This window comes from Macrotis lagotis, chromosome 1, assembly GCF_037893015.1.
Source record: "Macrotis lagotis isolate mMagLag1 chromosome 1, bilby.v1.9.chrom.fasta, whole genome shotgun sequence".
NCBI lineage: Eukaryota > Metazoa > Chordata > Mammalia > Peramelemorphia > Peramelidae > Macrotis > Macrotis lagotis.
The window spans coordinates 763,469,729-763,484,240 of NC_133658.1; the positions used below are offsets into that span (position 1 = coordinate 763,469,729).

The following is a 14,512-nucleotide window of genomic DNA, read 5'->3' on the forward strand; positions in this document are numbered from 1 at the left end:
ATTCACTGCCTCAAAAGTTGTTAAGGAAGAATGGCCAACCAGTTCCATCAGAGATATCTTGAATGCTTTTTTGTGGTGGACTAAAATTTAAATTGTATAGGAAGTTGAAAAAGGAAATAACTTGAAAGATCAGAAAAAAGTAGCCATTTTCTGTGATAAAATATAAAACCAGTCTATCAAATGCCAACTCACTGTCAATTTTATTAATGCCATAGATATGAACCCTATGATCCAGAACCAGGAGCTTATAGATCTAGTTTCTATAGTTAACTTATCCCTACCAGAAACTGTGATGAATGCTAACTTAGAAGGACTTCTAGGTCAAGAAACATGTATCAAAAAAGCTCATATTTTGGAGGTTTCCTTACATTTCTTTGACTTAAGTAAATTTAAGTTTATTTATAAAGTTTAAAAGAAACCCTTTCTCGACCAAGAATTCAGTTCCCTAAAGAGAAAGAAAAGATAGGAAAAAAGCCTACCCCTTTCCCAGATGCCAGAAGAGATTCCCTGTGTACTATGGACAAAGAGTTTGGATAACATTAGGCCTGATAAAGGAGGCAGAATAGCCTTTTAATAAGACTTCCCAGAGACCCAGCCTGGAAAGAGTGCTGCAAGGTGCACAGCTTCTTAATTGCAAATCCTTTGTGGGTGAATATAGATTTAGCCTAACCCTCTCATTCTCAAGTCAATTAACTCAGTCACAGGGGCAGCTAGATTGTACAGTGGATAGAGCACTGGCCCTGGCACTTAATACTTACTTAGCTATATGACTTTGGGCAAGTCACTCAATCCCATTGCCTTGTAAATATTTTTTAAAAAATCACATTTAGCAATAAAAACCATCAAATGCATGAAATGATGATCATAATAATAGGACCTACCTCCTTCCCAGAGTTATTTTGAGGATAAAATTAGATATTTGTTAAGTTCTTATAAAATTTAAAACTAAATATAATGCTAGTTATCATTATTATTATTATTATGTAATGCATATATGACCAGGAGTTCTGGTATCCTAAGATAATATCTTGTATTTTATGCTATTTTCAAGACATTTTTGATAGCATTCTCATTTAATTTTTACTTGACTGAATGTAGATATTTATTACATAGAGCTAAGGATGAATTGCTGCCAATGTCCAAAAGTACAGAATAATAAAGTCACTAATTTTTCTCCTGTTTATAAATGAGTTGGAGAGCTAAAGGATAGAGTACAGTTGATGAACTAAACACAGATTACCCTATGAAAGAGCTGTCAAGGTTTTCTGGTGAAGAATAAGGAGGAAACATTTAACTCTCATCAGAGAAAGGCTTTCCATGTTGGAAGGACTGCAAATGTGGGCCCTGAAATAAGCCAAATGTCTTTCCTCACAGAAGCAGCCTAACCAAACTTAGCCTCTTCACCAGACCTTAGTCAGCTAGTGATTTTTTTAAGCCACAACAATTCACAAAGATGTTGATAGAAGGGGCTAAAAGGTTATGATCTGTGTGAAGGAAATATATGTGGATTTTTATGAAGGAAACAGTCATACAGATGAATTTATTGTTCTTTGAAATAACATCTTAGAGTCTAGGAACTGCCATTTGGCTAAACAAACAAGCAAATGACTTTTTGGAATTGAAATCAAGGTAATTCATTCACTTTGCTAATAGTTTTCCTCCTACTGACTTCATAGGATCTCATCTTTAGATGGAATATTAAAATGTACTTTAGGTTATGAAGTAGTTTTATTCTTTAAAAGATGTGAGTAGATCAGATATTCATAAATTAAATGACATTTTCAATATACTAGGGGAATTCACTGTTTAATTCTACAAACATTTATTAATGGTGACTTCTTTCTTAAAATGAATAATCACTCTAATTTTTATTTTTTTAAACAATTCAGAGTTTTAACTTTAAAGGAGAGCACAGATCTATGTGCATAGATGTTCATATTGTACAATTATATCTGGAGAAACACATATGATTGTATTCTACTTAAGTATGTATACATATTTATTAGAATGTAGAATTTTAGATATGAAAACATTATCCTTTTACCTGCTTCTTCACAGACCCAATTCTTAACATCCTATTTAAAAAAAAAATTGTTAACTCTACCACAAAAGTAATTAGCTAAGATCATACGTGAATTATGAACATATCAGTCAGTAAACATTTATTAGGTTCCTATTATATTCTAAACCTTGCACTAATGCTAGGGATATATATATATATATATATATATATATATATACACACACACACACTAATGAGGCAAATCTCTTATATATATTAGTATTTGGAACTAGAAAAGACCATAAGAGAGAATCTCACATTTAAGGTCCACAGGAGAAAGATGACCTTGTCCTTTATATAATCTCTTAAAAGTTCTGAAGAAGGGGGCTTAGAATAGGGATGAGAATAAGCATTTTTTATGATTTATCATCATCATCATCATCATCATCATCATCATATTATTATTATTATGTGAAAATAAGCACCAACAAGAAGCAAGGTAGCATGCTAATCACTTTACAAATATTGTCTCATTTGATAATATTGATGAAAACAATGGGGAGGGCAGCTAGGTGGCACAGTGGATAGAGCACAGCCCTGGATTCAGGAGGACCTGATTTCAAATCCAGACTCAGACACTTAATAAATACTTAGCTATGTGACTTTGGACAAGTCACTTAACCCCATTGCCTTGCCAAAAAAATAAAGGAACCTGAGCCTCAAGTATATCCATTGGGTCTCATGAGGAATCTGACATAAGAAAACCTCTTCTCTCTCAAAGGAGCCTTTCAGAATATTCCCATGAGACCATGTAGCCCATATTGGGCCACAATAGAAATGTCTGAAACAGCAGATGAAGGCAGTGGGGGTTTTTTATGCTTGAACTATGGAACAGACAGCATGTTGCCATGCTAAAGATTTAGAGTTAGAAGACCCAAGTTCAAATTTACCTGTGTGAACTGAGCAAATCTATGATCCTCTATGACAAGAGAAATGAATGAGACCATAGATATTACTGCAACGTAAAACTTTGTGGGTGCATTTTTATATATTTATCAATTTCTGTGGGCAATTAATTGATTAAAATGAGCATATATATATATATATATATATATATATAGCAGGATGGACAGAGATCCAGCCTTAGAGCCTTGGAAAACATAGGTTTAAGTCTTAGGCAAATCACTTAACTTGCTAATGTCTTCCATAATTCCTACATTGCAAAGCCAAAGTACTAATTTGCATTGTTAAAGGGAGTTTCTTCACTGGAAATTCTTTTTACCAGGGCAATCACAGGACCTGACCCCACCCCACCCCTCCAAAAAAAAGTTATGTGTGTATTTGAGAGAGATGTAAACTATTTTTACTATGTATACATACATACATACATACACTTACACATATATATATGTCTTATATTATATGTATAGGTGTGTGTGTGTATATATATATACATGCACACACACACACACACACACACACACACACACACACATATATATATATATATATATTCTTTTTAAAAAATTTTTGTAGCCCCCAGACATATAATGAACTACTCTACTTTGCCTGAATTTGCTTAAGGTGTAGCCATAAGGATGGAAATTCCGGATTTCTCAACTGTTCATTCAGTGTTTTCTCCCTCTGACAGGTGTCTGGATACTCATTACTCATTCAAGCTACCGACAGTGGCATTCCTGCCATGTCATCCACTGTGACAGTCAACATAGACATTTCTGATGTTAATGACAATGGACCTGTTTTCACCCCAGCTAACTATACCGCAGTAATCCAGGTAAGCTCGCCTCTGTGGATGCTCTCTCAAAAATGCGAACTCTTATGATGCTACTTGTGCTTCTCTTTGATGCTCTTTGCTAAGTATCAGCTTACCCTTTTCACTTGACTTGTAGGAAAGAATCTCATCTTCTCTCTTTATTATTGTCTAGAATGTGAAGGGAGTGAACATAAACCCCAGGATTGTTAAGGAGAAAGAAAGCCAATTGGGTGCTGAATATTTCATAAAGCCTAAGGAGGATGGAAGGAGCTTAGAGATCTGGCAGTTGGACAAAAATGGTGTCCCTCTAGAGAGATAAACCAGTGCCAAAAACATTTCACACTATATAACCCATCTGCCCTTTAAAATTCAACTGCAAGATGTGATGATTTAGTCCTGTTTTTCTAGACTCATACATCAGAGAAAAAGGCCATGTGCTCCAAATTTTAATACTTCCAAAGGCTATTGCAACTCCATATACCAGCAATATACATATGGCTAACTATTGGTTAGATCTCCATCTGGATGAAGGATCAAGGGCAGACCTCAGGTGGAGTGTGATATTATTTCAATCCCAGATACCACTCAGTTTGCCCCAGAATCACCCCCCACCCACCCACCCCACACCCCACCCCTGTCTCCCCAGACTTCTTCCAACAAAAGATAATCTGAGACTGGTTAGAGCAATTTAGGTCCTCTCATTTTGGAACCCTCACTTTTCAGGCAGGGCGATACAGGCGTCAGGGCAGGAATAGTTACAGAACAAGCAAAGGTTTTCATTTTCATGAAATCTGATGCCTCCACCTGGTGGTATTCTTTTTTGGTTGTCTCTTTGTAGATCCCAACTAGACTCGATTTTCTGCCCCCCATCTAATTTTCAACAGCTGTATGATATGATTCCTATACCCCCAACTTAGATATTTACTGCATTTCTCCACCTGTCTCAGTTTTTTAAGAAGGTGGTCCCTCTCCCAAACTCCCCCCCCCCCCTTGTCCTCTATCCTTGCTTCAAAACAAGCTAGACTTCAAGTGTTTAATTTTCATTTTGTGATATATATCAATCAGCTTGGCAGGCTGTTTTCAAATCCAAATAGGAAGGGAAGAATGAAAGACCAGAGGCCCCTCACCCCCTCCAAGTTGTGACCCTCCTCCAGATCCTGGATTGTATGGCCTCTGCAGTATATCTCTCTTTTCATGGACGGTGAGCCCCTGAGGCGACTTATTATGTCTTTCCTCTCTGGAGGGAAGTGGCTATATAGATTGAGCAAATAAATAAATAAATCTTAAGCTTGGTGCTGGGCTGAGTATATTGTCAGCGTGAAGCAATAAATCTTCACCGAACCCGGAAGGGACAGTAACTGATTCCAGAGGGATCTTGCATCTGGTTCTTGCTGACTGAAAGGGCACTTGAGAGGAGGAGAAAAATGACAGGTCTTGAAGGTCCTGCTATCTTTCTCCTTCAGAATAATACCCTCCCTCTTCCCAATCGACTCCGACTTACTCCACACATGGTTTTGATAAGACACAATCTAATTCAGGACCTAGAGCTTATGCTCCTGCCAAAACTATCCATGTATCATTCTATCAATCTCTCTGACCCAGACTCACTTAATCCTAAATCTTTGTCATCAAAAGACCACAACTGGCAAAACTGACTCTTGTTCCGACCTATAACAGCACTGAAATCTAAATGGAGAGTAGCAAGTAACTCCATTCCTGAGTCACAGAGGAATTTAATCCAAGTGAGGATAACCTCTGACCTAAGGCATAAGGAGAAAGATCATTTGGGAGGAGAAGCAGAGAATCAGTAAAATATTACTTGAGTTATTTATTGCTTAAATGAATGAAAATTTTTCTACTGATATTAAAGCTATAAGACATCTTCCACACACATCTCCAATAATAATGTCATAATAATAATAAACACTAAATGAGTTCATTCACTACTAATTGTTCAATTTGATCTTTTTTGTGATTGTTACATTTCTAAAGTTAATACTCTCTTTGGTGCTGCTTCTCTGTGTTTACTATAGATTTGTTAATTTCTCTAGAATTGTGTCTGGTGTTTTGTCTCTGCAAAATTGTTGTGACAGCTGTTTGGGGGGGAAAAAACAGATCTTCACAGTCAGCTGACATTTTCTTGACCTGGAAGTATTTCCAGGGTTGCTCTAACAAAAGAACCAACCTGTGAGCTCGATTCTATCTCTTTTCAGAGTTGTCTCTAGAAGTCATGGTTGTTTCAGTAACTTGGAGAATGGACTATAACTCAAGACCATAGTTAGTACTTCAGAAAAAGAAACAAATGAAAAATGTTTAACATAAATATGACCTTTATTGCTGAGGAAAAGGAAGTAAAATAAAAATTGCTAATAAGCACTGGTATTTAACTGAATATAATATCACAGGGAACTACTTCCTTTCCAAAACATCATATTTCTGTTGAGCTTTGGTTTGTTTTTTTAAAAGAAAGATAAAGATAATTTAATCTTTTTTCATACTATTTTATGCAGGAAAACAAACCAGTGGGGACAAGCATTTTGCAACTGATGGTGACAGACCGAGATTCCTTTCATAATGGACCTCCCTTTACCTTTACCATCTTGTCAGGGAATGAGGAAGAGGAGTTTGTGTTGGATCCTCATGGGATCTTAAGATCAGCAGTAATATTTAGGCACACAGACTCTCCTGAATACGTGCTTTACATCCAGGTACTGTCTTGCCCTTTCAAGGGACCAGATGTCTTTCATTTCTGCTTATTATTGTGCCTGTTGCTTAGTTTCTCTTTGTTGAGTAAGTAAACATAATTTAGTGGTCATGTAAGAATATGCCCCCCTCTTAATCTCAAAATTCAATTTCACACCAATAAAAAGCAGGTTCCTCATGGAAAATTGAATAGAAATAAAAGAAGGCATCATTGTTCAAGCCTAGCATTTACTTAGGGTATGCTTAAGCCAGGCAATCATTGTGCTTAAAGTCTGTTTAAAACTTCCCTGAGGGTTCAGTTTACCCCAAAAATGTTGCTAGCTGTGTAGAACTCTCTCCTTTGTGATGGCATCATCTGCTGAATCATCATAAGTGAGGAAGTAATGAATCAGTATTTTATATTTTTGGTTTGGGCCAGATGTCTCCTTAAGTTTTTGTAGAAGAAAAATCTCATCCTCTTTATCCAGCTCACTTAATCTTGTTCCATTTCCCCACATTTTACAAAAAAAAGAAAAAGAAAAGGATGGAACCAAGAATAAATAAATTAGCAACAGAATTCAAGGCATGAATCTTGCTCAGTTGCCCTCCCCTGGAGTATCAGTTGCTGTGGGATAACCCATGTAAGGGGAATAGGAAAAATAAAAGGCAAAAAGAGCTAACAAGATCTGAATGGAGATTTCTCTTGTCAGAACTCAGAATAGGAACACCAGGAATGCCTCCATAGCTGATGGGGAGTCCCCATGAACTGCCCTCACCTGAAAAATGACATGAGAAGCTAAAACAGGCCTCTTTAAAAAACAAAAAATATTTATCTTGGAGGCAGATTTCAAGTTACACTGGGGTTGTTTTTGTTCAGAAGGGACTCATTTGCTTCAGATTGGCACTGGAGAAACATGCTTCTTTTGTTTCTTTAATTTTGTGAATTAACAAAAATATATCATCTCTTTTACTTATCCTTAAAGAAGATGTACTATTTCATATTACAGTTGTTTTTATATGTAACCATCCTATACTGTAAGCTCCCTGAGGGAAGAGAACTTTATACCACCTAATTTTTTTTGTTATTTTTTATTTCACCCAGCTACACAATGGCCATTTAAATCAAAGTAAGGTGAACTGAATCAAAGCAAAAGTCTTCCCTAGAACACAAGACTTCCTTGGTTTTGACACAACTTCTCTGTAGTCTCACTTGTGCCTCCATTTTTGGAAACAATGCCATCACATTATTTTCTAGGTTACAGTTCTCTCTACCCCAGTTCTGCTCTGTAGTCATACCTCACTATTAATAACCAATGGTGCATTTGGGAGTTGAAAGTGATAAATGATTCTTCTTACTTTAAATGCACATCTTCAGCACTATGAGGGAGAATGGCTTAGAAGAAAGAAATATAATTAAGAGGATAAGTGAGATTCTGTTTGTTAAGGGATTTGGGGAGTTTTTTTTCCCCTCTCTTAATTCCTTTGTTTCTTTTTTTAAATATTTTAGGCAAAGGACTCAGGCAAACCCCAGCAAGTCTCCCACTCTTATGTTCATGTCCGGGTGATAGAAGAAAGTATCCACAAACCCACCGCCATCCCCTTAGAAATCTTTATTGTCACAATGGAGGATGACTTCCCTGGGGGTGTCATCGGGAAGATCCATGCCACTGACCAGGATGTATATGACGTACTCACCTATGCCCTGAAATCTGAGCAGAGAAGCTTATTCAAGGTGAATGCCCATGATGGGAAGATCATTGCTCTGGGAGGCCTGGACAGTGGTAAGTACATTCTGAATGTTTCTGTGAGTGATGGCCGCTTCCAGGTGCCCATTGACGTCATCGTCCATGTGGAGCAGCTGGTACAGGAGATGCTGCAGAACACAGTCACCATCCGGTTTGAGAACGTGTCCCCTGAGGACTTCGTTGGGCTGCACATGCATGGGTTCCGAAGGACCCTCCGCAATGCTGTCCTTTCCCAGAAGCAGGACAGCCTCCACATCATCAGCATCCAGCCCGTGGCTGGCACCAACCAACTGGACATGTTGTTTGCTGTGCAGATGCACAATGGCGGGTTCTACAAGCCTGCCTACCTCATCCAGAAGCTTTCCAATGCAAGGAGACATTTGGAGAATGTGATCCGTATCTCAGCCATCCTGGAGAAGAATTGCTCTGGGCTGGACTGCCAGGAACAACACTGTGAACAAAGCTTGTCCATAGATTCACACTCTCTAATGACTTACAGCACGGCTCGTATTAGTTTTGTGTGTCCTCGTTTCTACAGGAATGTGCGCTGTACATGCAATGGTGAGTCTACTTTTTATCCCTCGAAGGGTCATCCTAGCCTTCCTTCAGTCTTTTGGGGATAGTGCTTAGAAAGAGTAACTTGCAGGGTCCATGGGTCTGGGGGAACAGACAGAGATGGATTTATTGCCTGGGGCTGCAAGGATGGGATTGTTCTGGTTTATTGCTGTAATAACTCAATGGACTTTGACCTTTACAGGGTAAAAGTCACATCTGTAGAGAGGCACCACACTCAAGTGGTCAGTGAGAGGTCATGCCTATTGACATCTCTCTCTGTTGTCTGATGTACACAGACAATGTCATTGCCTAAGTCTTAGGAGCATACCCAAGGGTTTTCTAAGCAATGAGAACCTTAACTCTAGCAATTGAAGACAGGGTCAATTCCTAGATGGAGGAAGCTTCTAAAGTAGACCTTTAAGTCATTGGAACATGTTAGAGATCCTTTACCTCTTAACTTACAGACAATTTTCCATTTGCCCAATTTGAAGAAGATGCCACAATATGGCAATTTTAAATGTCCTTATTACGGCATGCAGTGATAGAATACTTGCTGTCTTAAATTTTCCTGCCTCCATTTCCATTCTGGGCTCAGATACCCAGAATGGCACCAGCCACCCTGTGGAGTGTGTGTGTGTGTGTGTGTGTGTGTGTGTGTGTGTGGGTGGATGGGTGTGGGTGTGGGTGTGTGTGTTCATCAGTCAGATTCGATGATGACAAGACTTGTTGAATATGTTAATTATCTGCAAGCAAGACTATCTGAATGTCTGCATCTTATGCGAAAAGCTTTTGTCACTGGCAGATGTCACTGCCACACACTATTTATGCAGGCCAGCTGTTCTCTTCTTACCTAGATTACCTTAGTAAGCAGACTGATTGATGCCTCAAAGTGTTGTGAAAGGCTTCATGAAGGGATATAGAACAGAGTTCGGAGGTGAGATGGCTCAGTACAAGGTGAAGCTCTTCTCAGCAGGAGCTGTGCCAGCCTTGGACCCTCATAGTGTGACCTTGGCACACACCTCAGTGTCTCACCCACAGAGAGAACTGAAATGACATGTTCTCAACATCCCGAGGAGTTGTTGAGAACAGCAGGTTACCTTGTTTCTAGGTGAGTAAGTCATTAGGTACAGGCAGTGAAAAATCTTGCAAATTGGAACTTTGCTCTGGCTGATGGTTCTATGTGTGAAGCAAGATGGAAAACTATGTTGGGGACTCTTGTCCTGAATCTCTTTCCTCTTGAGCAGGAATGCTTTCTCTTATGCTTTCTAGGAATCAAATCCTAGGTGCCTCAAGGATGGGACACAAAATCTCACAAATCTTGAGTTTTTGAGAGATTTGTAGTTTTGGCAATGGAGACTTTTTTATCGACTCATTTGTATAATTATTGTATTTCAGAGAATCATAGATCTTAGAGATACAATAGATCTAAAACCCTTCCTTCAAAGAGACAAGGTATTAACTGACTGTTTTGTAAATGAGACAACTAAGGCCTAGAGAGGTTCAATGACTTATCCAGTTAATAATTAGAATGATGATTCAGGCTATATTTATGGCCTTTCAGCACTTGCAGATAATTAATACTGATAAACTAACAAATATACTATCATCAATCCAGTTCAGCAAGCATTTTGTATTTACTGAAAGTCACCATTGTAGGTGCTGGGAATAAAAAGACAAAAATAATTCCCAAGGTGTTCACATTCTACTGTGGAAAAACAACATATACACAGATAAATAAATGCAACATATATATACAAAGTAATTTCTGGGTATGGGGGAAGAAGAGATTCTAATCAGCATTCTAAGTATGGGGGAAGAGCCTATGCAGAATCAGGGAGGTGGGAAAGGGATATAAATAATTATAATCACCACCATTCTACTTAACAGCAGTGTGACCTTGGGTTATTCATTGGATAATCAGCCCTACCTATTATCTGATATATATACCCAATGAATATTCCAAGAATACCTGCTAGTAAACTGAATGGGGAACCTTAACAGTCATATTATGTTGGAAGATTAATAAGGCATTCTCCAAAAAAAAGGAGAGTTAACCACTATGTTGTATAATATAGCCTCCTATCCTTCTGTACCTCTCTAGAATTTTCTCTTAAATAAAAATTAGGTGGGGAATTTAAAAGGAAGTAGTTTCATTTCTCAACCTGTTTTGTTCAGCATCCTTCATTCCTCAGAGAGAAGGAAATGGTCAAGAAATTCGACTGTAATAATTCATGAAGTCTTTAAAGTTTTAGAGAGAGCCCGACCCCTTTGGACTCTTAATACCTCAGGTTGGCCAGCTAGATCTGGAGGTGACCCTGTTGGCCACTAGGTGCAGTCATTAACATTATAGACAGTGGTTCTCTCCACTGAGCTCCCTGGTCCTGTTTGCACAGGTTCGCTTCCTCTAGTGCTCTCTATACCTTGCTCATCATGAAGCTCATCTTTTTCTCATACAGATTTTTGAGTCTGATGATCATTCTCATTTTAAACGAAAATGCTGAATTGTTGCTACCAAATGACCAAATGAAAGAAGACCTGAATTTTAGTGCCAGTTGGCCTCATTAAATTCCAGCCACTATTAAATTTTGCATGTGAACAGCAGTTCAGCAGGTGCGAGGGAGGCTGCATGATTGCCTCTGTTGCTGCTGCTGGCTGATTGGCCCCTCATACACACTGACTCTCAAGGATATAAAATAGGGCAGAAGGGAAATTACATGTGAAACCTAATCTGACTGGGCAACATAGAAGACAGGGAGCCTGGGAGGGAATGACCCAGCCTATTCCAAAAGGGCCTGAGGACCATCATGGAGAGGAGAAGGTGGCTCCAGAAGGAGCTGACTATAAAGTTTTAAGAATTTCCCAAAGTGTGAGCAGCAATGGGCATTGACTTGACTAGATCATTGATTTGATTTCAGCTATATGAAATAAATAAGAAGCTTGATAGCATATTTCAATTAAATAAACCTTTAATAAGTGTCTACTTTGTTCTAGAAACTATGTTATATACTGTTGGAGTGTAAGGCATTGTGCTACAGTAGCAAAATACTGGGTTCAAATCCCACTTTAGACATATTGTTTTAACCTCTTGGAGTTTTAGTCTCCTGTTCTATAAAATGAATGTAATAATGTTTACACTGCCAAAGAATTAAGAGTTGTGAGGAAAAAGTTTTATAAATATGTGTTTGTGTGTGTGTGTGTGTGTGTGTGTGTGTGTGTGGTGTGAGAGAGAGAGAGAGAGGGAGGGAGAGAGAGTCAGTAGGCTGGTATCATAAAATAAGAGTTAAATGGTACTAGGTTGATACCTGGAGGAGTCCTGACTTATTGTGCCAACTCTAAAAAGAAGTCACTTTGACCAAGTCATTGAAGTGCTTTACTTTTCAGTTTCCCTACCTATAGACAAGCAAATTAATTTCATTTGTGTGTACCTCAGAGAGTTTTTTGAGATTCAACTAAGAATAACCAGACAGAGCATAGTGGATAGGGCACTGGACTTGAAGATAGGAAGAGCCGAGTTAAAATCTTGTCTCAGGTACTCTCTAAGGACCTTGGACAAGTCACCTGAATGACCTCTTTCAGTCTCTGCTCTCTCATCTACAAAATGAAGATAATAATCCTACCTAAATTATAGGGTTGCTTTTGAAAGGATGACATAATATATTGAAAGCATTTTACAGGTGTGAAAGCACTATATCAAGACTATTTTTTTATTATTATACTACAAGGCTATATCCCTTCTACCCCTCCCCAAAATCACTCACCATCTTCATTATTCAAGTAAGCAATTGGTTATACTTTGCCAAAAGAGAAAGAGAGGCATTTATGATTGCAAATATCCCTGAATGTTTTATATTTATGGAGAAAGGGAAGGGAAGGGTCTATCAGCCCATTCTAAAATATCTGTAGCAGAAACAATCCATATATAACCAACCATTCATAGAAGATATTCATTTGAAGTAACAAAGCACAATGATGTAGGTGTAGATATATAGTGCTCCACTTGAGAAGTGGCATGGTGTTTCTAGACAGAGATCTAGGTTGGGTCTGGAACACTTAAATTCAGATCTTCTCCTTCACACTTTCTGGCTTTTTGAGCATGAGAAGAACCAATAGTTCTCTGAACCAAAAGTTTTTCATTTATAAAAATAAATTTATAAAATAGGAATATGACGATAACTTAGTATTTACTTTGTACCTATAAACAATGTATTATTATGAAGCCCAAGTGAAATAATATTTTTTTAAGGTTTTTGTAAGGCAATGGGGTTAAGTGGCTTGCCCAAGGCCACACAACTAGGTAATTATTAAATGTGTGAGGCTGGATTTGAACTCAGGTACTCCTGACTCTAGGACTGGTGCTCTATCCACTGCACCACCTAGCTGCCCCCTGAAATAATGTATGTTAAAGGACCTTATAAACTTCAAAGGACTATTTAGATGTCACCTATCTGAAATGGTTACAATATGATGTACCCTTATTGTTCCAAAGTTAGGATGATGATCCTTTGGGGTTTTTTGTCTGGATCAGATTTGTCTTTTCATTACTATAGGAAGCTTCCTGTGAGAAATTTGTTCTATCTGTGTAGGTCAACACCTCTGAAAGTTAAATCCTTCCCTAGGGCATAGAGCTAGTAAGTGTCACACAGCTAGCAAGTGTCAGAGGTAGGACTTGAACCCACATCTTCCTGAATCTGGGGCTAGCTGTCTCCCTTTCCCTTGGAAAATATCATTGCTTGAAGTTGTACTCCACACAGTGGTGAAATCATCTAGAAAATGTGGTTCAGTCAAGCAAATATACTTTATGATTCAGGCTTCTGTGAGAAAACCACAGGAGGCCAACTCAAAACAGGTATTGTACATTTCTATAGTTTAAATTTTCTTACTGAGCAAAAGACAGAAGGGAGCTGGCGGGGCCTTGGCCAGGATTAGTTCTAATGTGAGCTATTAACCCTTTACCATGATTCTGTCTGGTTCCATCTTGGAATGAATTAGATATAAATCTAGATACTGGTAAAGGTAAAAATATGAGTGATGACTGATGATAATGTTAGATCCTTGAATGCTGTATACCATCAGGTAAATCTCAATGTAATGGAGAAGAGAGGAGAGGGAAAGCTCTACAGATGTCAGAGCTTCCATCTTGAGAGCACAGCTGCATCCCCTTCTCTCAACTGTTTCCAGAGCACCCACCATCTTTTTTTCCTAAGAAAGATTTTATTTATTACAATTTTTTCCCCTAATCTTAGTCCCTCCCCCCCACCCCACACAGACATGCCATCTTTAATCCAGATAAATTATATGTTTGTCAACCACAGTAACCTTCCTGTGTTTTAGATTATCACCTATGAGATTAAAGCTAATTTCAAAGTAGAGCATTGTTTGCAGCCTCACCCTGGGAAAAGAAACTGTCTGAAATAGATACTTTTGTAGCAGACAAGAGTAATTAGAAAGTCCTCATTAAGTTATTGAAACTATTAGACTTGTTCATTAAAGTCAAGAAGAAGTGGCCTTCAAGAAGAAGAGGAAAAAGAGTTGGCCCTAGGCAGGAAAATCTATGTTTTTGTTCTCTCTGACAGATAGGAACTATGTAACCTTTGGAAGTTAGGAAGCCTGAGGTTCAAGTCCTGCCTCTGTGATCTGGAGAAATCCCTTAGCCTAAAATTGAAAGTTGCCGATCAGCATTGATAGAAAGAAATTTGTTTCTTGAAAGTTTACTAAATTTGATGAAAGCACAGGTGAGTTCAGGCCAAAAAAATC

General features: G+C 38.2%; 1 protein-coding gene across 1 annotated transcript in view; it reads left to right on the forward strand.

The window, feature by feature from the left end:
- LOC141506737 (protocadherin Fat 3-like) overlaps positions 1 to 14,512 on the forward strand; it is a 199,601-nt gene that overhangs the window by 139,692 nt on the left and 45,397 nt on the right. Inside the window, exons 22-24 of the mRNA XM_074213776.1 lie at positions 3,654 to 3,797; positions 6,287 to 6,484; positions 7,966 to 8,764. Coding sequence (XP_074069877.1) covers positions 3,654 to 3,797; positions 6,287 to 6,484; positions 7,966 to 8,764 — 1,141 coding nt within the window. The remainder of the gene's footprint in view (positions 1 to 3,653; positions 3,798 to 6,286; positions 6,485 to 7,965; positions 8,765 to 14,512) is intronic.